This window comes from Thermobia domestica, chromosome 13 (genome assembly GCF_964235325.1).
Source record: "Thermobia domestica chromosome 13, izTheDome1.hap1.1, whole genome shotgun sequence".
NCBI classification, from domain to species: domain Eukaryota; kingdom Metazoa; phylum Arthropoda; class Insecta; order Zygentoma; family Lepismatidae; genus Thermobia; species Thermobia domestica.
This window is the reverse complement of record NC_137466.1, coordinates 118,230,998-118,258,007: the sequence shown is the minus strand read 5'-3', so window position 1 is coordinate 118,258,007 and position 27,010 is coordinate 118,230,998. Positions and strand designations below refer to the sequence as shown.

The 27,010-nt window shown below is 34.8% G+C and overlaps 1 protein-coding gene across 1 annotated transcript; it reads right to left on the bottom strand.

The window, feature by feature from the left end:
- LOC145669274 (uncharacterized) lies at positions 1–27,010 on the bottom strand. Its single transcript, XM_081737592.1, has 3 exons — positions 26,918–27,010; positions 14,073–14,257; positions 1–1,118 (listed from the first exon to the last, which is right to left on the bottom strand). The coding sequence occupies exons 1-3, from the start codon at positions 26,934–26,936 to the stop codon at positions 366–368; spliced, it is 957 nt and encodes a 318-aa protein (XP_081593718.1). The 5' UTR covers positions 26,937–27,010; the 3' UTR covers positions 1–365.

Genomic DNA, 27,010 nt, shown 5'->3' with positions numbered 1-27,010 from the left:
ATACTTACTACACGTTAACAAAAAATAATACAGTAATGTCACCAGACTTGTATTAACCTTTAGGACACGAAGTAACTATATTTAGTTACCTAAAAATAAAGCTTGGGATACGAAGTAACTATTTATAGATACCTTGCAGTTTGCCTACTAAACCTAATTGTTTCTTAACTTTCTGGGTATCACATATATGCACTTGCATGTGTTTTATTCAGGAGACATACTAGGCAACTGCAGAAATTGGCGCCGTATCCCAGGCTTTATTTTTTAAAAAGGCTCCGTAATTAAAAGGTTAATATAACAATATGGTGAACTTTTGTTTAAAGAAATAACGTGTTGAATATAGTGTGACGAAACATGCTGTGAACTTATGAACGTTGATACACACTTACTTTGAAAGTAGCAGGATCGCGTTTAAAATTGATCATCATTTCATTAGGTATCATCAGGCACTCATGACGGCGAATCATGATATCATCGGACAAACGAAGAGATTGCATAATTGAAGTGTAAGACACTGAGCGACCCTCATCAAGACACAAGGTCATGTCATAACGATACCTTTGAGGGAAGTACTCACCGGCAACCTCTTGAAGCATATAGTAATACCTGTCATTTATAAATTTAGTTTTAAAAGCGAATTCTTTGCAACCGCTAGCTGTCAGCAGTTTGAAACTTACTTCATCTCTCAACTGAAATTCGAAGTACCAATGGGTAACTTGTCTTTCTCCGTAAATTAAGTAATCGAAGCCAAGGTGATACAGCTGAAAGTGAGATAGAAATCTTGATAGTCTCACTTGCACATAGCAGTCGTCCACGAAACATGGGTAATGTCTGTATCTGCAATTTGCCTCGTGAGCAGTAATACGAGCCTGGACGTCGCTTCTGAATGGACAACCATCTTCATGATTTACGCAGCGCATGTTTCGACCTTCGTTGCGTCGAAGGGAGAATGTTCTGTAACTAAATGACCAAAGCCAGGTACTTTGGCTTCGAGTTGTCTCCATATGGTAGCCGCTAAGGAACGGCATCACAGGAAGTAGTCGAGAAATGTCACTGCAAGAAAAAGGTGCCAAGCTTGCTTCTCCATAACAAGTATCATCTGGCTGATATGCTGGAGTCTGTAAAACAATAATAATAAAAATAATATTTTAAATACTACAATAAGAAATATGGGGATACGGAAGATATGCTTCCCTCCACGCCCAGATTTTTATTACAAATACTGCTAAAATGTATGTATACACAGTGTAGAAATTAGGAATCGTGATTGAATATGTAAAAAAAATGAATAATAAATGTCGATGTCAAGTATTTCTATTAATCGACCAGAATGAATCGACCAAGGGACATGTTTATAAGTGTAAATCCAGTAAGTGTTGTTGAGTATATTAATGAAACGAAGGCACTTGGAGAAGGAAATGCATTTTGGAGTTAAACATTGAAGATGAGCCATCACCAACTTCAACAACAATTGCGAATAAGTGACATAAATCCATAGAAAATATTATCCACTTAGACGAAGAATACACTAAGATGACCCAGCACGCAGAATACTATATGATCATCTACAGTATCAACGAATTCTAAGTTTCACCATCATAAGGACATAACTTTGGTGTGTAATTAACTACTTCTTCTGGACTAGTCGCAGCGTAAACATGGCCACTCCGTTAGATACAATGAATATGTATTGAAGTTCAAAAACTAATTCAAATGCATGACAATAAAATCGTAATTGTCTCCATGATCTTTCTTAAACATCTCAAATCTTTGTGTTGGAGATTTCCCAAGAGCGCATAGGGTTTTATTTTCACTCTTTGGAACTGTGACGAGGTTTTACAACACCAGTCTATACTTATCCACTACATGTACCACACTGACGACCAATCGATCTGGAAATATCTGTACGTATTTCTAAAGTCACAGGCAATATTCGCCACTATATATATAAACGGGCCAAAACCAACTTCAAAGCAAGAAATCGTCTCTTTTCGTAATTATACCCCACTGTGTATGTTGTGCACGAGTTTGACTTATGAAATAATTTACCTGGGCACAGGCGCGTATCCAGAAATTTTCAATGGGGGGAGGGGCTGAATATTTTGCGGCAAAACTGAATACAACATAGGCCTATATTGTAAACATGAATCCAAATATGCAAATATGGTTATTACACACACACACACACACATACACACACACACACACACACACACACACACACACACACATATATATATATATATATATATATATATATATATATATATATATATATATATATATATATATGGGTGTCCCAAAAGTCCGTTTACATAGGCCATCTCGGTAACTATTGAAGATACGAAAAAATGATAAACTTTAAATGCCACACGGCGTTTAAGTAGGTCGAACTTGGCACGAAACCTGCCACGATTGGCCATCCTGGCTAAGGTTTCTCCTGGTTTTCCTCAGTCCTCCCAAATGGATGCCGGTATAGTCCTTTCTCTCAAGCCAGGGCCACTTCGTTTTTCAGTCCTAGACTCTCATAAAGGGTTGATGTGATCTTGGAGTAGAGGTCCGATTTCTCCTTGTGTCATTTCCTTGAACAAATAAATAAATAAACATTCTCGGCTGATGATCATCATTATTCATTTGCAGGTCTCGTTTCGGCTTCTAAGCGTCATCTAATTTCGTTGAATAATTGTCTAGTGTCGTGTATGAGTTTTCTAAACGAGACGAGACATTAGAATGGTTTGGTCTCGTGAGCAGTACTTCTTATGCCATTGCAAAGGGATTTAAAAATGTACAATTCAGCTATTTGACATGTACCACCCCAGCATTCATCTGATGGGTAACATTGGCATATCATTCTTGTTCCTTTGAGAAATGAATGATATCAGGAGAATGCAAGTCATGCAAGGGGTACCGATGCTGGTCATCTACTTGTTAAATAAATGAAAGGACAAGGAAAGGGTAATGGTTAAAAAACCTTGTTACGCAATTTAGTAGGAGGCTGAATTCATCTCAGACACGAGAGCGCTTTGAAATGTACCAATTTCCTGATCGAGATTTGAACCATGACCGCATGAATAGCCTGTATCGTAGTCAGACGAGTTACCAATTGAGCTAACTTGAACTGTATAGGAACTGGGAAATAGTCGAAATGAAATAAATAAAGACAGGAAAAGGAAATGCTTGAATTCTGACACAGTAGCTCTTCGAATGTGCGTTATTCGACGGGAAATTCTGTTGAAGGTAGACAGAAGCAGGAGAAAAGAAAACCATCAAATATTGCAGTTAGCGTCGCTGAGCGATTTTCTTAAATGAGCATAGTTCCAATATATGCCTATTTTGCCCGAGTGGCAGTGTCTCAAGTAATCGAGCAGGAGCAACACGCCACTCATCTGTTACTTTCCATTTAGTCCTCTTTGTGCCGTTGTGTGTTGAATTGTGTGCTGCTTTAAAGTGGTGTGTTGAATTGGCGTCCGTACGTCTCCGTATGTACGAAGAACAGTGAGTATGTATTCACTTGCAAACAAAGCGGAAATGGTCCTTCTTCAAGCATCCGGTTTCAGTATACGTTCGGCTACGGAACAATTTCATCACTGCCATCCAGAGCTCCCATTGTCATCACATGCAATGATTGGCAATTTGCTTGGACCGACTTCCTCCTGGCAGACCGCCATCTATAACCAACGATGGTACACTCGATGATGTTCTGGCTAAAGTTACGTACAGTCCAACGCGATAGATACAAAGGTGGCCCAAGAGAGTAATACTAACCGAATGTTTGTCCAGAGAATTCTACGCAAGCAAAATTTTCATCCTTTCAAGGTACATTTCATGCAGAAGTTGCATGGAGATGATGCCGACCGACGACGTTAATTATGCGAATGGTTTACTTGCACACAACGCAAACAACCCAACCTTGCAGTGTGCAATTCACGGTTCTCGTGGGTCTTGTGTTCCTAGAGGGGAAGATTAGCAGGTAAAACCTATCAAAACCTGCTACAGGCAATATTGGAACATTATTTGGACAACCTGACTCTCACAAACCACCAGCACTTTTACTCCCAACACGATGGTACATCAGCGCACTTCACAGTCAATGTTCGATAATGGTTGCGTCTAGCAGTTCGTGGATATCGGATCGGGCGTCAAGGTCTGGTGGAATGGCAACCGAGATCGCCTAATTTAACACTGCTTGATTTTTTTTCTGTAGGACTACTTAAAATCCGTTGTTTACAGGGATCACCCGTACACAATTGTTGCTCTCCAACACTTTATTCGCGAGGCCTGCGCTGCTATTACCACTGAGATTCTGCAACTGGTTAGGGTCAATTTGCGACATTGTATGGCAATTTGTGCACAACAAGATGGGCATCACTTCGAGCATCTTCGACGCTGAGTACAGTTGCAGCATTGTTTTACCTGTTTCAGGATCTTCCAACAGAGAGGCGACTTGAAGTGAATGGGTTAGGTTAGGTACGTTATCTCTTGTGTGAGTGTAGCAGTCCTTTCTCATATCATTCATTTGTCAAAGGAACAAGGATGGTAAGCTATTATCGCCCATCAAACGAATGTTGGGATGGTTCATGTCAAATATCTGAATTGTACATTTTTAAATCCCTTTGCAACGACATAAGTAGTATTTCTCACGAGACCAGAACATTCTAATGTCTCGTCTCGTTTAGAAAACTCATACATGACACTAGACAATCATTCAACGAAATTAGATGACGCTTAGAAGCCGAAACGAAACCTGCAAATGAATAATGATGATCATCAGCCGAGAATGTTTATTTATTTATTTGTTCAAGGAAATGACACAAGGAGAAATCGGACCTCTACTCCAAGATCACATCAACCCTTTATGATAGTCTAGCACTGAAAAACGAAGTGGCCCTGGCTTGAGAGAAAGGACTATCCCGGCATCCACCTGGGAGGCCTGTGGAAAACCAGGAGAAACCTTAGTCAGGATGGCCCGTCGGGGCAGGTTTCGTGCCAAGTTCGACCTACCCAAACACCGTGTGGCATTTAGGCACGCTACCCCTACACCAGCGGCAGGGTACGAGAAAATTAATCTGTTTCGTTTGAACTCGTCTGGAAATTTGATTATACTGGCGCTACTGTTTCTAGACGAGATAACAATTGAATAATGAGACAGAATCTAAGTGTTGCAATAAGTAGAATTGAATTGTATCGTTTAAAGTTATCTTAGTACCAGCAGAATACATTTGTAAGGAGTTTATAGCTTAAAAGTTGTTTCTTCTGTCTCAAAGCACTCATATGGTCGCAGTACCTGCTAAACTTGTATTGCGATAGCTTATGTTTATCGACTTTATTCTGTTTTTTAAAGTTTTGGCACTTAGGCCCTTTCGGATTTTATTCAGTTGTCCTCTTGTCTCATCTCGTTGACATCACTAAGGAATTAATATCAGTTTTTCGTGAATAAATTCAATTTGTTTTGACACCTGTCCCCTTCCCTTCTGATGGTGACGCCACTATCTTGGTTTGACGTTGCTTGTGGTCCTTTTTTATATCCTTCATTATGGGCATCCCTTCTATTCTACTTGGTCCAGAATCTTAAAAAAACACACGCACTTTCCTTCATTGTTGTCGAACAAAGACGTGGCAACGTTGCATTTTTGTTTAACATTGGGCGCTATATTAGTGTAGAGCCCAAACGGTTTGTCCAATTCCGAGAATTCCAACATTTTAGATTGAAAGCACATAGTTTCCAACGAATTAGTCCCAGAAGCGACAGTCCTATTAGCGACAGGAACTGTTATTTGTCCTATGTGCGACCGATTCATTTACATTGAGATGATGGAAGATGATATGATTCCTTCTCCTAAAATATGTTTGCCTCTGGCGTTATTAGCGCCGGAACAACCTTGGTATGAAATATGTACGTGCCAGTGATACTGTTCGTCAAATATATTTTTCCTCTACTGTGAGTGCAAATCAAACTTATTTTAATTTTGAATTAGATTTGACATAAAACATATCAAATAACTTAACGAGACAACAGGGATTTTCCATGAAAAGCATATTTCTATGTAATTATTGAAAATCCAGTTGTAATATCCCCTTTCTTCAAAAGCTCTGTTTTCTGTACTTAATTTGATTCAAATCTAATTACTCTCTAAGCACAGTAACATATTTTATTTTGAAAAACTTAAACGTGTAACAGTTTCTTCAACTGTCTACTTTTTAGACTTCCTAAGAGTCTATGAATAAAATTTAAAAAATGTCAATGATAGAAGACGGCTTTTGAGATCCCTTACATCTAATTGGCTATTCTCAACCAATCCCACCAATTACAATGAAGTTCACTCTAAACAATCCAAAAGGTAAACAAACTCTTTAAACTACCTTCCCCCCTATTGTAAGCTACTGAAACGTAAACTAATTACTTAATTTGCCTTCATCCCTTGTTTTGATTTATATATAAAAGCTTGTCGTGATATATAAAAGCGTGTAGCAATCTGAAATATTCCCTTATAACCAGACGAACTGTTAAGTCCTGCGAGAGATTTGCAACTTGTGTAATAATTTCTTCGAATACACCGTGTTTTTAGATTTCTTTGATCTAATCAAATGGTGAACACCTTTTTTCCATGGGCGCCCGATGGGAAGGCAGGGATCGCCCTCCTGGCTCACAAAAATGTATACGTAATATAGCAAACAACGTATATTAAATACCAGATATACCAGACGTGATACAGCAACCATGGAGATGCACCTCCCTAGAAAATTTTCTTCGGGCGCCTCTACCTCTTTCTGATTTCTTTCTTATGCCATAACCATATTCAATCTAAACTTATGCTCCGTATCATTTTAACATGAAAATTTTAATTACGTATATTAGAATCATAGACATTACTCTAAATATTTAGTTAGTTTTCCTCTTGATAGTCAATGTATTCATAGAAATTAATTCAAAAATATAATATTAGGAAAAACATATAAAAGATTTTTAATGTAATGAGAGCATTCTCACGTAGTAAATTCAGGTAGAGCGAAATTTTTCATAGTACATTTTGTTGGGTTCTAAATCACATTAGCACAAAACAAGTTAAAGAAGAGAGGACCTTATCTTCTTCCATTATCTTAGTATGAACGAATCGGTGACTCATAGGGCAGTTAACAGGTCGAATCGGTCGCTCATAGGACAGTTAACAGTTCCTGTCGCTAACAGGAGTGTCGCAAGTGGGAAGACACCGTTTCCAACAACATTGCTCTCTTATCATTTTTTCGTATGTTCAATAGCTACCGAGATGGCCTAAGTAAATGGACTTATGGGACACCCTGTATAATATATATATATATATATATATATATATATATATATATATATATATATATATATATAATATATATATATACTGTATTTATACATTAACAAAAAGGAGAAAAATGCAGAACTAAGAAATCCAAATTGGAGTAGGGCTTTAAAGCGTTCCGCTGCAATAAAATATTCGCATGTTAAGTGTTTCGTGGGGGAAGGGGGGGATGAAGGTGAAGAGGGATGGGTTATTCTGTTGCAAATATATTGCCTTTTGTTCTGCATTTCGACGAGAGACATTAGGTGACGATTTCGTGAGTTTTTCTCTCATCGCTCAAGTACATTATAGGGTGGGCTCGAGCCAAGTAAGCTCCCTCCCTAAATACGCCACTGCCTCAATTAAAAAAAATACGTGACTTAATTTTAAAAAAAAAACACTTTAATGGTGGCTATTCATATCCCACAAATGGAAGTATAAGCGTTTATACTTCTCTACTCTACTGTTTTAACAGAATTTAGGGGGCACGGTGGCTCAGTGGTAGAGCGCTTACCTCTGGTGCGTTGGATACTTGGTTCAATCCCCGGTCAAGTTAGTTTGTGGTGGACAATATCATGTCCGTGGGTTTTCTCGGAGAACTCCCGTTTCTTCCCACTTTATCATTGCACGACTTATTCCATAATGATTTACTTGCTTTAGTCATCGTCTTCCTTACACAAAAGGGCATAATTGTGGGACGTTAAACAGAAAGATTTCATTTATTTTTTTCTTCATGTTTTAACAGAGTTTATTACAATGCCTTTGTTACGTTACTTGTCTGTTTTGTTGTTAGCCCCAAACCACTTAACTTAAATTTCACATTTCCATACTAAGTACAGAGCTTGGGAAACGTAAACTCAATGCCATAGTATCATGGTTCCGGTTTTCATGTCATCGTTTCACTGTAAAATTATTTCATTGCATATGTATTTAGATTGGTTAGACCAGTGCTATTCAATGGGGGGTACGCGAAGATGTTTATGGGCTACATAATGCTGCTCAGGCCCGTATCTATGGGGGTCTAGGAGAGCCAGGCTCCCCTAAATTTTTACTGGCCCCTCTAAAATTTTCACGGTAGGCTTGCAAATGAACTATAATATGTTGATGGGCTATAATATGGTTGGATAGCCCACTCTAATTTCTACGGCCCCCTGTACATTTTGAGCTGGCTACGGGCCTGATACTACTTCTGGGAGTCTGCTGAAAATGTCTGTTGACAGTTCACTGCAAATGAAATTCGATAGCCTGTCAATTTGTGACTTTTGTATTTATGCCCGAAAAGAGTACAATGAAATTAGTGACAGTGCTATTTCACAACTTCTTCCGTTTCCATCAACATATTTGTACGAACACGGTTCTCATTAACATCATTAACATCTGCATTAACATCATTAACGTCTGCATTAACATCAATATAAACGAAGCACAGAAATTGCTTGAATCCAGAATCAGCTCTGATCGTCGCACTCGAAGATTCGACCAAAGAAAAATGAAATCTTTAAGTTTTACGTCCCACGGTTATGCCGGTTAAAATAAAAATCATTGATTTAAATCGAATTTCGAAATAAATTAATTTAAAGTGAGAATAAGTAAAATCCGGTTTCTGTTCTGTTATTTCGATTATGGAAGTTAATAATCATTGTACGGCATAAGAAACATCGTTTGGGATTGATATAGGTTAACGATTGGAGATAATTCAAAATTCAACCTCAATACTTTCACTTAAATGGCATAATTAGCATTTAATACTAATTCCTAATGCTTTTTCTTCAGTTCACGACTTGTATTATACGAGGAGAAAGATTTGATTTAAATAAAAAAAATTGATTTAAATAAAAATCAACAAAAATGATTTTTTAAAAAAAAAATCATGATTTTTTTTCCACCCTGGTTCTCAGTGTACAAATTATCAGGGAGGATGAGGGAAAAAATCCTCCTCAGTAGAACTGGATGTCTCCCATATGTTTTGAAATTTTCCATGTTAAGTTTTTCGGATGTGCACTTTATCCCTCTGTAAATAGTCTTGATTATCACACTGGTTGTCCTTTTGTTGGGTCTCTATTTGTCCTCCTTCTTAATCAGCAGAACATGTGTATTAAGTTTAATAAATTAATTTCAATTTCATTACTTTTAAACAGCTTCAGGGGTACACAATTGGATGGAAAACTGTGTCTAAGGCAGAGATGCAAATAACCACTCATCCCATTCGCCCGGGGCGACTGGTTTATCGGTGCGGGTAAGTATTTAATATCATATCGAAGGTAAGTAAATGATTGTGGGATGTGGGCTAATAGCGTTTTTCTTGAGCGAGTAAAATTTTGTTGCTTATTTGCATCCCTGGTCAAGGGGTACGCGAAAAATAACGTTGAATAGTACTGGCTTAGACGACATCAGTTAATTAAGCAGTGCATTAATAGATGGCAGAGTGGTTCAGCGTTAGAAATATGTGGATAATCTAATGATTTTTTTTTTAAATATAAAACTATCACATTGAAACCGTTGTAGTTAGGAGTGAAGAATTGAATGCGAAATATTAAAGAAAGACTAAAAAATTAATAACAATAACGAAAATAAAAAGTAACTTTAAAAATATTTTAATGGAATTCTCTTATTTAATGCAGTGAAAAGAAGAAAATATGATTTCTTTTAGTATGATAACTCAGCGTTATTGCTATACTAACAAAAATGGAGAAGAATGCATTAAGAGAAGAAAAAAAAAGTTTAAGTAGACTAAAATGAAGAAACGGGGGTGCAAGTTTATTCTACGGATCCAAAATTTCTAAAATTTACAGAACAAATTTAATCTAAATATGTTATGTTCTTACCTGTGAGATGCGTATCTACGTAAAAATGCATTAATGACACTCGAACCCGTTATGTACGGATTCGCCCATAAGGTAGCTACAGGTAGTAACCACAGTATACAAAGTGAAGTAAAGTGAACTATCTGAAATCAATGTGATAATTCATGACGCACAACAAATAGAAATGTCCGAGTGTCAAGAGATATAAATAATTGTGAAATTTACGTTAGGCATGTTGTTACGTTACTTTCAAACACAAATAGGCATGCAATGAAACATATCGGGATACTTGCTATAATGTCTTTAGTAACGTACAAATACATAATTCAATAAGTAAGGTATATAATTTTATGCTATTTACAGTTTCTTGTGCTATCCTCATTTACATGTATAGGCTTACTCACCTTCGCTGACGCGCCTTCTCCGCACGGACGCACCCCGTCGCTTCCTCTTGGGGCACAATGCTGCGCTTCTTTCCTGAGTCGGTCAGATAGCTTTCGTGTTTTTTAGTGGTCACCTAGCACAAATTCGTTAGTATCTTTTGCACAATAGTTCTTATCATGTACATACACTGACCCCCCCCCCCCCCGCCTAAAGTGATTACGTTCAGAGAAATGCAAATCCACGCCCCAAAAATGATTGTTTAAGATGCAAAACGTCTATTTACTGAAAAATATCTATATAATGAATGTATATATGGATCCGTATAATAAATCTGCACCGAAATGGAAGTTATACTAAAAGCATTAGCAAGGATAAAGACTTTTTTTTTATTGATATTAGGGTACTCGTTCACTCGTGCTCAATGCTTTTAGTGTTACTTCCATTGTTTTCAATTTGCACCACCAAAAAGAAACAAATCTCCGTTTACGTTCATTTTTTACATTGCTCTAAAAGGTTAGTTAGTTGTAAGTTAGCTAATTTGGTTTACTAAAACCTCGTTTATGTATTTAATTTCTCTGTCCATATGTTCATCCGGAAGATACAAAATCTTAAGAATTACTTGAAATGTATCACCATCACTTTTGTCCAGGTGTAGAGAGTTAACATTTAGGAATCGAGTTGGTGATTGGAGGTGATTCATCGTTAATGGAGGTGATTCATCCTGTTGATCCCAAGATATGGACAACAAACATCAGTTCACCAAATATTCCTATGGGAATAATTATGGATATTAACCCCGTTTGATAGACTACTCCTAATGTTTTCAAGATTAGCGGGTTGGTATAATACTCGGGATGGAAATACCAATTTGTTTATAGTATGCAATGCTAAAATGAAAATATTCGTAAATATGTTTCTTAAATATTTTTTCTATTTTCAAATATCAAGGATAGTAAAAAGAAGGAGAGGAACAACTTAAATTTTTCAGAATGTGTTTGCAAGAAGAAGTAACGCCCAAAAGATTATAAGAATCAATAGGAAAGGGATAGATGGAGAAAGCCACTAAAGAATATGGATACATAATTAATATGGAACGAGATAAGAAGAAAGAAGAGAGAAATAACGCAGATAAAAGAGAGAAATATGAGAAAGAGAGAAGCAATAGAAGAAAGTCTGAGTATTTGTCAAGGGAGTTTACGTTGAAGAATTTGAAAAAGTGGGAAGAAAAGTTCACAAGAAAAGAGACAAACTACAGGATATGGTGGTAAGATGTAGGAGTCATAGAAGCAGAGTACAGAACTTTGATGAGAAAATGGAAAGAAGCCAGGAAAATAATGAGGAAGAGGGCAAGTCGATGAATTGGAATGGAGGATTTGCTATAAATAAAGAATGGAAAAAGATTCTACTTAAAGAAGAAGAAAGGAAAAGAAAGAGAAGAAATTAATAAGGGAACCATAAACAAGGATAATTAAAGGACAAAAATGTATTCAGTAAAAAAGTAATTTTTAATTTTATAAGTGTGAAGCTTAACAAGTGAAAGTGAAAAAACACAAGTGTTCCTTTTTAATAAAGGAACGGATCCAAAGTAGAAAGTTGATCATCCGAAGGTATAATATAGGAGGTGACCAACTCCCAGAAACCAAAAGGAGAGGAAAGTCTGATGAAGACAGAGTTAGTGTGTTGAAACTGTACTTGTTTTGTGTTTTTTAAAAATATTATTATCACTATAGCCTTGCTCAGTATGTTGTGTAAATATGTAAATAATGTAGCTGTCATCTATGGTCTAGTGGCTAGTGCGCACCTTTGGTGTATGGGGTCCCTGGTTCAATCCCCAGTGGTACAGCGTTCCAATTTACAACACATTACGGTGTTTATGATTCTATCTTAACTGTAGATCCAAGTTCCAAGTGGCTTGCGTGCTGAAAACAGAGACTAGAGTTTAACTAACTAAATTGTAAATGAAGTGCTCACATCATTGAGTACATATTTATATTAGAAATGTGCTTAATTTTAGGAACTTCAGGTTATGATTAGAATTATAATTGTAACGGAAGAATGGAAAGAGGAAAGAATGTAGCAGTACAACTCATGGCTTATAAACAACACAAGAACGTTTTTACTACAGAATCTACGAGCAGTGTCAAATGCACTGAACGTGAAAATTGAAGTTTAAATTTTTTTAACGCCTCAATAATGGAAGTTCTCTTGCTGCCATTCTTACTAATGGGTGATATTTTTTCTAATTAATATTCAAACTGCAAGTAGTAGTAGTAGTAGTAGTAGTAGTAGTAGTAGTAGTAGTAGTAGTAGTAGTAGTAGTAGTGGATTTCTTCACTTCCAGTTTTGCATTAGACTAGAGATGAAGTATATACTAGTGGTGGGCACAAAAACCGGTTTTTCGGTTTTCTCCAAAAACCGGTTCCGTTTTTCACCAGATCCACTTTCGGTTTTCTTCAAAACCGGTTCCGTTTTTTTCAAAATTTATTCTATTTCTGATCAGAATAGTGTTTTGTTGTTCTCCGGAAACAGATTCCGTTTCCACAGAAATAGTTTTATGTGTTTTCCAAAAGTTTTCACCGAAACCAGTTTCGGTGAAAACCGAACCGGTTTTGAAGAAAACCGAAACCGATTTCTGTGAAAACAGAACCGGGTTTTAGAGAAAACAGAAACCAATTTCGGTGAAAAACCGAACCCGTTTTGGAAAAACAAAATGTCGGTTTTTGGGTTTCGTTTTCTCTAGAAACCGGTTTCCGATTTTTATAAAAACCGGTTTTGTCCATCCCTAGAATATACTTGGGAAGCTTAATTGAGCGCAGGAAACTATTTCTCGCTATTTATTAAAGTTACTGTACAGCGATCAACGTTAAAACCGGAAGTGGTTTGAACTTCCATTTTGAATAGAGCCTTAAGAGAGAAGACGGTATCTATTATTACAACGCTTAATTGATTAAAAAGAAAACATTTCTCGCTATCTTATTTTTGCTCAATGTAGATCAATATTGGAACCGGAAGTTGAAGTAGATTTCTATCATTTCCGGTTTTAATATAGATTTAAGAATGAAGATTGAATATATTTATGGGACACTTAATCGATTGAAAGCCACTGCACGCTGTTTATTACCGATTTTGTCTATATAATCATAGTTAAAATCAGAAATAGTTTTTTTTTAACAACTTCCATGGATGGATAACCACCACTAATGTATTCGATTCCTAACTTCTGATACTGTACAGCCTGATGAAAATTGATGATGACCCATCAAGGAACTCTTAATTTTTTTTTCTTCCGCGCGTATATACGAACAGACAGATTAAATATTGTATATAAATGAGTTTAAGCTATCTAAACATAATAAGAAATATACCATCTAATATATCATTTTGCAGTAAATGTTAGGAATCAGTGACGACACTAAATTTATGAAGTTGGTACTTGGAAATAAAGCTTTAAAGTAACTAACTTTTGTTGGAAGAAAAACTCATTATATCCCGACGACGACGTAGTAGTAGTTCAAACGTAAATGTTTCTAGTGAGTATATTTAAGTCAAGTAAATTTGTAAGCGATCAAATTACCTCATTTGGATTGCTCTGTAGAACCTCTTCTTTGTTTGCAATAGATGGACCAGGCTGCTCTTCGGCGAATGGTACTACAGCTGGTTCTGTACATCCATCTTCCCTGTCCATAACGAGAACTTCTTCTTCAGGGTCAGCTTCTTGGTTCAGCTCATCTGATGGCCCACTCGCTTCGATAGGATTTTCTAGATCAACATTAAGTAAAATGAAAACCAGTCTTAAGATTTTATATCTGCTATAATTTGGGATAGCGTGTAGCTTTATAATACCATTAACCAGAAATGTATGGCAGGAGTGGGTTCTGTAATCCGGACCCTCCGAAATCCCGACTTTTCTGCAAATTTAGTCTAATTTTAGAGAGCTACTGCACGAGAACCAGGCACCTATTAAGATGAAACTCATATTAAAGTACACCATCATTAAATTTTGGGCTACATCACACTAGCAAAACTGCAGTACACAACTAGGTTAATGAGATTTTAGTCTAAATCAACATTATCATAAACTCTTAAGACTTCAATTTGAGGTTAATGAGATATAATCATGAATTGCTATAAACACTGAAAATTTAATTTCTGTATAACTAAAATATTACCTAAAGAAAAGATATACACTAATGGATAGATCATATTGAACCAAAATGAGCTGAAAGCAAATTATCATGTATAGGTTTCGATAAAACTAAGAAAAGGAAATTTCTGTGACGCTTGAAAGTATGTCCTTTATAACCAATAACCACTTATAGTTTTTATTCTGCTCGAGCAGATAGTTTATTTCTTTATGCACTGTATATATGGAAAATACACTGTGAGGTATTTTTCTGAGAAGGCTGGAAAAGTTAGATTCTTTTCCTAGACATTTTCGTCGCTTGCACAATATTCCGAAAAGTGACACACGTGTTACTTCTAAATTTGATGAAATATAAGAGTTATTTTACTGTTTGAGGTGATAAAGAATACATTTTTACCGCCTGAAAAGGATAATTATGAACTCTTGATGATATTATAGTACTAATAATTTAACAATCAGCAAGAATGAGGATTCTTATAACCGTAAAATCAACATCGTACTGTAGTATGTAATTTAACATCACTGTCATCTGTCCGTATTTTGTCAGTAATTCGCTGTAATCTAACTAAAAGCATTATAGTGCGTCGTGCGGAACAAGCAATACTGGTGTGCAAACATCTAACGGTAAGAAACACATGTTCGTGAGGTAGTTGTAGACAAGCCCCATTTTAGAAAAAAAAATCGTGATAAAAGATACTTTTACCACAGAAATTGGTACCACCGAAATTGAATGACTGAAATATAATAATACAGTAGAAAATATTGTTGATAACCTTGAAGCATCATTAATACCTCATTGCATGCAGTTACAGTTTATAAAATGTGTTAAACTATAACATACGTATAAGTCTACGTATTGAGCAAATACAGAAATATCAACAAATAAATACTTGCAAAATTTACAATACTTGCAAATATAGTATGAACTACATAACTTGAGAACTTGACGCGTAGGCCTACTTGGAACTTTGAACTAATTGATAAAAACAATAAAATTTTGTATAAGGCAAATATCAACAGAGGCAAGTCAACTAGTGTACTTTGCAGGCTCGTAGTCAGCCCAAAAATGTAGAGAGGTGGTAGAAGTTTGGGGGGCCCGATCCAACCATATTATAGTTTATTTGCAAACCTACCGTGAAAATTTTAGAGGGCATTAAAAATTTAGGGGAGCTCGGAACCCCATGCCTCCCGCGGATAGGCCTGATACTTTGCAATACGACAGTAATGTTACCAATCCAACATAACGTTGTATTTCTTGAAATAGCATTTCATCAGATTGTTACATATTTCATATTTACATATTAAACTAGAACTTACAATACCACATTTATTATTCAATGTTGTAAATAATGGATGCTACAGTTTCACAGACATTCAAGTTTTGGAGGACTCCACATCAGCAATAATGCAAGTGAGACGAACGAGACAATGCATATCCAACGTACTTTAATGTGATCATGAATAGTGTTATCGGGGTATGACGTGTTTGGAATAAATAGGAACAAATTTACAAGGGATTGAAAATTTGACGTTTTTTTAAAAAAAAATATTTTATTTCCAAAAGCTGTTTAGAAAAGTATCATGTTGTTATACTTATATTGTTTGAAAAAATGGAATGGAATCTTTTGAATTTAACATTCCACGATTATGCCTGTTAGGCTAAGGGAGACGATGACTGAAGGAAGTGAATGATGATGGAAGAATTGGTTGAATGAAAAAGTGCAGGGGAAAAACAGGAGTACCCCGAGAAAACCCATGGACACGATGTTGTCCACCACAAACTTACTTGATCGGGGATCGAAGCAGGGACCCCACGTACTAGAGGTAAGCGCTTTACCACTGAACCACCGTGCCCCCTTATATTGTTTGCAATAGACGAACATGTTATAATGCTGATTACAGCAATTTGATATGCCACACTGTTCCGGAGATATGACAAACCGGTGATATTGCAGAGTATATCAAATGAGTTTCCATTGTTGATGTTCGGCTCGTACAAACTTTCAGTGTTTTTCTTAATCAATTAGAAGTTGCAAGGGTGCGCCAAGTTAAGTGGTCCACTTTGTATACGCATACGAACAGAAAAGAAAATTTAGATGTAAGCAACATACCATTAAATGCATATAAAGTTTGGATTCATGTATTTAAAACAAATTTATCTAAAACCTAGCAGATAAATTTCATATCTAACAATACAGAGTTTTGATTTTTATAACGTCATAGTAATAGTATTTTAATTTTATTTACTCTATTCCAATTATACGTTTAAGGTACTAACAACAGAGTTGACTAAAATAGCACTGTAACATGCAATATATTATAATTAATTGCAATACTATAATACTATAATTGCAATATATTATAGTATTCTCAGTGTAATATCACAGTATAAAAACAGATTATGGTATCACAGTATATAAATCGCACTAAAAATAAAATAAAATAATAAAACAATAAAAAAGTTCTAAAAATCATGATTAAATTTATCTAATATTAAAATATAAAAATATATTGTAAGTACGGAGATCAAAGTTGATTTTAATACTTTAAAACAAAATAAATAAGTTTGGAAAGCTTATAACACGACTAATCTCTAGAATTTTATTTGTTATTAAATATACTAAATAAGGTATTTGTAAGTACTTTATAGCTCGCATCAAGTGAGCATTGTGATGGACTGTGTACGTAGTTGTTTCGGGGTTCTCTCGTTTCCTCCCATTTTCTTCATCTCACAATTTCATTCATTTCTCATCATCACAGTTTCCTTTAGCTTAGCCAGCATAAGCCTGGGACGTAAAAGTTAAAGATTTTATTTTATACGTAGTTTATGCCATTTGTACAAACAAGATTTGTTTCTAATATATATTTACTCTGAATGAGATGTTATTTAGTAAATATCTCCTGTATAATTTGTTCTCTTATACAGAGTCTAAACATTTTAACGCTCCTTGTTTCCTTCTTCGTCACAACACATCTAGATTAAATACCAATAATGAATTGGGGTAATTCGGCATTTTTTTTTTAAATCAATATTTGGATATTTTTTTCAAGTTTTTTTTACCGATCGTTTCTAGTGTCCAAAAGTGTCTTTAAGTGTTCTATTTGTGAACAATTAATGTTAAGCATGCATCATAACAATGGTTAATAGGAACTGCTCTAAGAATGTACAAAGTATACCTGAATTTCTACTGTGCTCAATAAGTATTCAGCAGAAAACTACTTGTAAATGTGTAAATGATGTGTAAAACACACTAACACTGTTCAAAAGTAGTTTCTGTACTTGTAACTCCATTGAATACATAAGGAATTCAGGCACATTCTCAACACTGTTAGGGCAATTCCTATTAACCCACTGTTAGGAGGTATCCTAAACAATTTGTTCAGTGATAAAACACTTCAGGACTTTTTTTTGAATATGTTAAACAATGACTAAAAGTCGTGTCTAAAAATATTCAAACGAAAATTTATTTTTGCAGTATACGGCGAATCATTGGTAGAGCACTCACTTCTGATGCAATGGGTCACTTGTTTGATGCTAAGCTATGTGAGTTTAAGGTGAACAACATCGTGTTACAACGATAACGTTGTATGTATCATTGGCAATCTGTGCCTATTTACAGAAAGGGGATCAGAGGCGAATTATGTGAACAATATAACGTGAAACGAAAAAGAAAGACATATAGAGATTTCGAGATTATTATTTTGTAATCGGTAGCAAAAATATAAGTTGTTGTTACTATAGCAACGATATAAATAATTGTACATATACGTAGACATCTTAACGAATAAATAAGTGTGTATGAAAGGTCTATATATATTTTATTATATGTGCAGAAAAGCTAATTAGATATACTTATCATGGTCAAATATTAAAAGCCAATTAAGAAAGTGATAAAACGCGTTGGCTTATTTAGAAGATTACGAACCAGGCCCTTATAGTGTCCTTGAGTTTTCTTTTTTGGGTGTAAATTCAGCGTCCTTTTTCAGCTATATGAGACTTGAAACTAAAGTTTAAAAGTGGAATTCCAACCACCGCAAAGCGTTTAAATTTTAATGCACTACTACCGGGAATTGAACATGGACCACTTGCAATAAATGTCCACATGGTAGACACTAGAACAATGGGGAGGGGGGAGGGTATTTCTCTTGGAGGTCTCTCGTTTCCTTCTTCTTTTGCATACCCATTCTATCAAACCATTCAATTGCACTAACCATCCATTTTCTTTAGTTTACGTCACATACACGAGGGACATTTAATTTCAAATTTAATTTTCCTACATAATAAAATCTCTCCTACTCATATTGATATTGGTGGAACTGCACTGTAAAATATAAAACAACATTTAAACACTTTTAGTATAGATGTTGAGGAGAAAATACAGTATATCAAGTGTGTATTTATAAAGTGTACTTCGCGTGTCTAAAGCGTTAATTCACTGAAAACAATATCAAGCATGACATATTTAAAATACCTCTCGGCAAATAGTTCTAAAACAAAGCGATGATATACATTTTGCACATTTTGTACATACATCGTGGACATACTTGAATAACATAGTATATACAAGGGGTGAATATGTGTCCTCTAGAGGTGTTCAAAGAGTGTCAATAATGTGTACAGTGTCCCACTGTGTTTAAAAGTATATAGTTTCTGTATTTTTTGCAGTGTGAAAGTGGAAATACAACACATACTGTACACTGTTTGATCCGTTTGTATTTTTATCATTATTTATCTTACTAATATTGAGCCAAATCGCACTTTCAAATTCAAGTTTGCGGTATAAGATGAACTTTGTGTAGTAATTTCTTATATTTTGTTATTCTTGAAACTGGATCAGGTTATAACTAAATTGCCAAATATCGTATTATTTTGTTTAATGATATCAGTGAAATGATTCTCACGAGTGAGTTGATTATCAAATTTTGTATCAAGGCCGTAGTACAAATATTTTAAGAATCTTGAATAGTTACGAAACGAAATTTAGCACTGCATAGAGTTAAAAGTACAAATATAAGGTAGGTGGAAAATGATTAAGTTAATTTTCCTGCAGTGTAGACACAAAAGCATAAACTATCAATACTGATGAAATACACAAATATAGAAGAAAAATAAATTAAATTTCTAGTTTTACGTCTCACACATATGTCCTGTAGCTTGGTTAATGAAAGTGAATGATAATCGTAATAATAAATAGCAAATATCTTACTCTATACTTCACACTAATCCTAATAGTAAACAGTTATCCTAATACATATTGTTACCTGCACTATCGTTTGGAAATGAATACAATGTTGTCTTTAAAGACGTTATTGAATGACTGCAAAAATTTTGTTGTATTGAATTGGGCGATTGGCGTCCAAACTAAAAAAAGAAAAAAAAACGTTAATTGTAAACCCTACTGTAGCTTTGGGGTCAATGTGACCCCAAGGGACACCTATTTCTTAAATAATTTCTTTGTACGATGTTTTCGGTTACTGATTATTTTTGTAGTCCTCGACCTATTCTAATTCTTTATATAATCGAAATATTACAAGTTAATTATTTTAAATAACGTTGTTTAATAAAAAGGTAACACATCAGACCTTGGGGTCATATTGACCCCAATGTTTAATATTATATACATTTCATATTATTCATTATTATTATTATAATTAATGTTATTATTATTAAGTCACCTCAAGACACTAGCTTAAATAACATTTAGTCTATCTTTCATGCCTGCATGATCTTATGAGAAGTTAAATAATTGGGGTCAAATAGACCCCAAAGTGGGCGTGTATGTAGATTTGAAGGACCATAGGAGGGTTAAGAGATTATGATTATGCGCCAGACCACTTCCCAGTCCACTTTATCCAAAGTAACTAGATCCTGACGGACTAACCCGAGCTATTACGTTTTCCGCATTTCTTTCAATTTTAGACCAGCACGAGTAAATTCGCACTTTGTTTCGTCGACCTTATTTCGTGATTTATTGCGAGATATTTCTTGTACAACCTAGTCACGTTTGGATAGAAAATGGGACTAGAAGTGACCAAATTAGTAAAACGAAATAACTCGGGTTAGACCGGGAAGCGGTTAACCTATAGTGTACAGCGTATTGAAGGCTCTGGCGGAACAGGCAGTGAAAAAAATCGGTGGAATGAATATTCGGGAAGAAATGGAAAATTCCTGAGAAAACCAACAAGGCATGATGTTGTCCACCACAAACTCACATAGCCAAGGGTCGAACCAGAAACTTTTCGTACCAAAGATGAGAACCCTATCACCGACGTAAGTCACAGTGTATAAATACAGATGAAGTTATCGTTAAGAATAGAATATATTTGAAAGAAATTACGATGTTGTGTTGTAATGAAACATTCCGGTAAAATGCACATCCTCAATGCGTAATTTAACATTATTTCATTTATTAATAATAGTAGTAGTAGTAGTAACTCATCTAACATAAAATCCAATTAGTAAAATGAAAACAAGGAGATCAGACCCTCAATGAATATATAACATTAGATAATCAGAAACAGAAGTTAAGCTCTCTGTTCAAGAGACTGAGCAGGTACATAGAATACAGCAAGCGTAAAATCAAAACACACAATTTCGTATGAACAACACGATTATTTTCTGGCTACCAAGAAACTAAGGATGATATGCTTACATTATGGCTAGAAATATGGTTTAAAGAATAGAAAAACGTCCAAAATGCCGAATGGACACAGAAAAAACGTAAGAAATTAAAACATAAACAATAAGAAGAAAACCTAGATCATTATGTACCTGCATGACCTAAAAGAAGTAACAAAAAGGATGCAAAACTGGAAAGGACCTACAATAGACAAAATGCGTAACTATTGATACAGTCAGAAACAATATTAAGAATAGGTTGAAGATATAAGAAATGATAGCTCCAATCTATACTTAATGTTGTTTCTCACTGCACAATAAACTAATACAAACTCATAAATACATTGTACTGGTAATGTATGCAGTTCTAAGAACCAAAACTGCAACTTACCTTCCTTCAAAAGGGACATATCTGAAAAGTAAAAATAAAAAGAGTACACACATACAAAGAAAACTACACAAAATACAGGTTAATAACAAGTACCTGGTACTCCGACTATGTACAAACCACTAACTATGATAGTAGCCAAGAAGATTTCAAATCATATTGACGAACAAAAGATAATAACAGAAGAACGAAGTGGATATACCAAAGGAATTCCCTGAATGCAAAAAGTAACCGCTAACAAATCAGATTATCCTTATTTAAGCAATCAAGAAAAGATGAAACCTTCACATAAGCTACATAGACTACCAGAAAGCCTTTGATTCAATAACACACAGATGGTTAACTGATGTACTGAAAATATACAAAATAAATTCTACCATAATCAGATTTCTTGAAACAATCATGAAAACATGGTGCATAAATATAGCATTACGGACGGAAAGTGAAATCGTCACCACTTAAAGAAGAAATAAATATACTAAGGATATTGACTTTGTGCCCTTTGGTTCTGCCTACCATTAAAGCTATTTTCAAAAGCAGCAGCAAACACCAAATATGGCTTCCAACTCAAAGATTCACAAACCAACAACACATACTAAATAAGTCGCTTTTCTACACGGATGGTATAAATACATATGCTGGTATGAAAACACAACGAGAAAGTCTAATAAAACTAATTGAGACATGCGGCAAGAACATAAGGATGGAATTAAAAACCAGCCAATACCCACATACATTAAACAACTAAGAAAATCTAATCTACATGGACTAAGAGAGAAAAATATTATTTCTAGGCATATCACAAAGTAGAAGTATCCAAATAAAACAAAACAAAACAAAACAAAAAACTTATTTGAAAACATTAGACCGTATACCACAAACTCGCCTAAAAGGGGAGAATAAAATCAAAGCAATAAATACATATGCTATACAAGTGCTTACATACATCTTTGATATAGATAATAAACTAGGCGCAGATTTTGACAAAATCAATAGGCTAATACAAATAATATTAAATGAAGTAACTATTCAAAGCTATTCAAAGTGAACAACGAGGAAAATGAATAATACACCTTAAGGAACTAGGTGCTGAGCAGATAGACCCACTAAGGCAATACTTTCATAACAAGAAACTCAAATTGAAATACACTGAGTAATGTTTGAAAATAAGGATGGCAAACACTCCAATCAAGTCCAACTTACGACAATTCGCAATAGATGTGCAAACAGCCGGACAAAGATATAAGCTGTAATACAGAACTAAATTCATGGAAAATACATGTATACCGACAACAATACATAGATAAGAAATCTATGAAAAAATGGATAACCAATAGCGAACTGTACATTGAAACAAAAGGACATATAGTAGCAATCCAAGAGAAAGTCATATCAGTACTGTATTACAGGAAACATTCTAAATGATCAAATAGCTAAAACAAGTGCAGAAGATGCTAAGACAAAATTTAACTAAAAATTCATATCCTGGGAGAATGCTAAACCCAAACATTAGATGAATATAACTAGATACAGAAAGACAATAAAGTAATGAAAAAAGTACGCCAAACCATAGCAACTCATTGCGAACTGATATAAGGTATACTACCATATTACAAATATAAGCCCAACCCGCCAATGCAAACAAAAGCTAGGGGCGCGGTGGCTCAGAGGTAGAGCGTTCAACTCCGGTGCTTGGGGTCCTGGGTCCGCGCCGTGTGGACTTTGTGCTGGAAAAACACCGTGCTCGGGGTTTTCTCGGGGATCTCCCGTTTCCTCTCACTTTCTTCATTCCACCATTTCACTCATCTCTCATCATCACCACCTCCTTTAGCCTAACCGGCATAACCGTAGGTCGTTAAACTTAAAGATTTCATTTCATTTCAAAACAAAAGCTTCAAATTATACTGGAGCAGATACCTAATCACAGATAAAACTATAGCATGCAATAGACCAGATAATTTCTTAGCAGACAAGGACAGAATATATATATGTATATATTGTGGCGGCGATTGGAAGCTTAAAGTGGGGGGCAAGACATGATCTGAATATTTGAATATCAATGTTATTTTTCCTGGTTGATTCTAACACTTTGTTTGATGAAATATATTTAACTAATAGAATACTATCTTTTTCAATTAAAATAAAGTATATCGTATTTTATATTTTATTAAGTAAATTGACAAGAGCAACGGAAGTAGATACTAGCCCTTTGTGCTCTTAAGCAACGTAAGTGTGAGAAGAGATTTGATTCCTTGCTCATGAGCATCTTAAAATTCTATCTGGAAAATTATATGATCAGATCATTTAATAACAAAATTTCAAAACAAATAAATAGAAAGGATAATATTAATCATAGTAATGAATAATGAGGCTTGTTTTGCAGAAGTTATATTGAAACTGGAGATTAATAATCAACCTAAAATTTTATTTCCACACATGCCACTAAATGTATGTTATTACTCTTAGAAAATAAAAGACAGTAAATATTACAAGGATATGCTATGGCACTTAAAGAAATAGACGCCATTTCAATATTAATTGTTTTGAATTGCAGTTAAAACGCAATTTTTGTAACTTTCTTAACTCCATGTGAAGACAAATAACCAATACGTACTCACGCAACTGCAAATATTATATGACACCATTTTTTTTCTATGAACCAGTAATACATGTAAAAACTTTATATTTCCAAATGAAACTATATACATTAAGGGGTCATTTAAAAAAAAGTGGGAAGCAACTGCCTCCTCTTGCCCCCTAATTGCCGCCAGGGTCGAATTTATTTTTAGTTGGTCCCTAAGCTGTTGAAGGTAATGGGGTCCTTTATGTATCCAGATGAATATAGGCACCCTATATACAGAAATGAAGGAACTAGTGATATTTTAGGACAAGATTACTTTACGCAACAGGATGCACTGTTGCTACGTATATGTTATTTTATTTATATACAATTTCTTATAATTAGAAAATGTATTTTCCTTTAGTTTATTGGGGCCCCCTAGAGAGTGGGGCCCTAAGCTATAGTTTGTTCAGCTTATACGTAAATCCGGCAATGATCGCCGCCCCTATATATATAAAACAACCTGCAGAAGATGAGCAAACTAAACATTCAACACACACTCATACCTAAATTGCAAAAGCCGGTACTTCTGTCAACAAGCAGAAAAAAGCTCCTCAATGATCACAACAGACAATAAAGAAGAGATAGTCGTGGCTAAGCTCGACCAAAGTGACATAAAAGTCAATAATAATACATTAGAGATAGTGATATGTGTGATAAATAATGGAGCACAGAAACAGTGCATAGTTAAATATATAAATCTGATAGACGAAAACATAGACACTTCGCAGTAACGGGACACTTACTGTAAAAAATTTGTAGACAAATACAGGCATATGTGCATATGGACAAGGAAAGGAAACTCAGATTAACGGAACATACAGATAAATGAAGAAAATCGTTAAAAGATGATTACGGTCAACAGAAATTATGAAGTTGTATTCAATGTAAACAATTACGGTCACATTTACAGACCGATTACCGTCAATTCTGGCTGCCAAACGATTATTCTAAAATTTACGGTATTCCTGTAAAATTTATGGTTATAGGCCATAAAAAGGCCGTATTTATGCCGTATTACCATAACTTTAACAATAGTACAGTAAATTTTAGGGTAATCGGTTTGCAACCAAAATTGGTGATAATCGGTCAGTAAATGTGACCCTAATTGTTTACAGTGTTGTACAGAAAACATGCAGATTGGCTACAATCTAGCAACTCTGATGTGTTTCATTTTATTTAATGACAACAATAATATTAATAGTATTAACCAGCGATTTAATGTAGAACTAGAGTTGAAACGTTTACTCATACTCTTGGTGGCAAGCAGGAACGAAAAACACTATGCTCAACAGATGTTTGTGAATAACGGAATACTTTAGCATTGGATAACACACAACAACTTGGGATCAGCTGGGGTCAGTTCGTGAATCAAAGGACGCTTGTCACGTACTAAGCTGTATAATGTCTTACCCTTTACACGATGATCTTCAGCAGTTAACATGAATTCACTGCTACAAATATTCTCTGAATTTTCTAACCTTTCAACAAATCAGTTAACTTCGCCAATGTGAATATAATTAAACATCATTATTCCAATTTATCAACAACTAAGTTTCAAATGTTCATTACACCAGAAATTATACGTATATCACTATTTTCAAATCACTACCTTACTTAATTTGTCGCCTGAAAAGTGAAATTACGCAAGTATGAATTGCATGACTTCATGTTAACACGTAGAAAACATGGAATTCTTTAACAAACATGGCCGACTTTTCTGGCTTGGGCAATATTCATAAATAACTGATTTCCTCTGTCGCATAACACCTAAGGAATTCCTCGTGCGATTTAATTTACGAGCTAAACAAAACAGATGCTCACATACACAAAGAAGGAATTTGGTTGTGTCGAGGACACGATATTTCGTGAGTTTATTGTAAAATCTTAACTTTGATATCTCCCCACTTAGTCGCCATAATAACGGTGGCAAAAATATATGAAGTATACATAAAGACTTTTTACCTATATACATTGCAAAAAATAATTAAAAATATGTATGTTACATGTATAAAATTATTACTGTATACACCTAGTCTAAAAAAACTCACTAGTATTTATTTCAATATTCCAATAAACATGCTTCTATCAGATTCAAAGAATATAAAACTGCCAACGTCATGCTACCGCCATCTTGGAAGACGAAACAGAGCTTTAGTGCAAACAAACAAAGCTTTAGTGCAAAATAACAAACATTTCGTGCAAATTTACAAATAACTGCGGATCCATGTTCAGACAGATTATGATAAGTTCTAAAGAAATAAAATTAGTAAATGAAGTAAGATAATGGAATAATGGTGTTATTTCTAGTAATAAGTCGCTTTCCATCTACTGCTACCAACGGAACTTAAAGATAAGTCAGTCACCTTTATTACAAAAAAAGTTATAAAAAATGTTACAAGTGATGAAATAAAGTACATCGTAGTTGAAATTAAATTTATATGTCACATTATTTTTATTCAAAGGAAATTAAAAAAATAAAATGTTATTTGTTAATCATTTCACCACGTGTTCGTCTTGCAATGGAAGCCATTTCAATTCGCAACGAACACCTAATACAAAATAACTACAATATAGAATTAAATATTGTGTTAAAATTCTAGGGAGTTACGAAAAAACGAAGACTACAAACTTACTGAAATTCTTACCATTCCCGGTTTGCTCCATTTCCAGGAATTTACAACAAATTTACAGTAAATGACAAGAGCGTCTCTCGCTTCGTTAGTGGGAAGAACTCTAAT

Bases quoted from the DNA above. Each gene is read 5' to 3' on its own strand.
- LOC145669274 (XM_081737592.1), bottom strand. The intron at 1,119-14,072 runs GTAATTTGATCG...ATTGTTTTACAG, and splicing joins TACAGAGCAATCCAAATGAG to ACTCCAGCATATCAGCCAGA.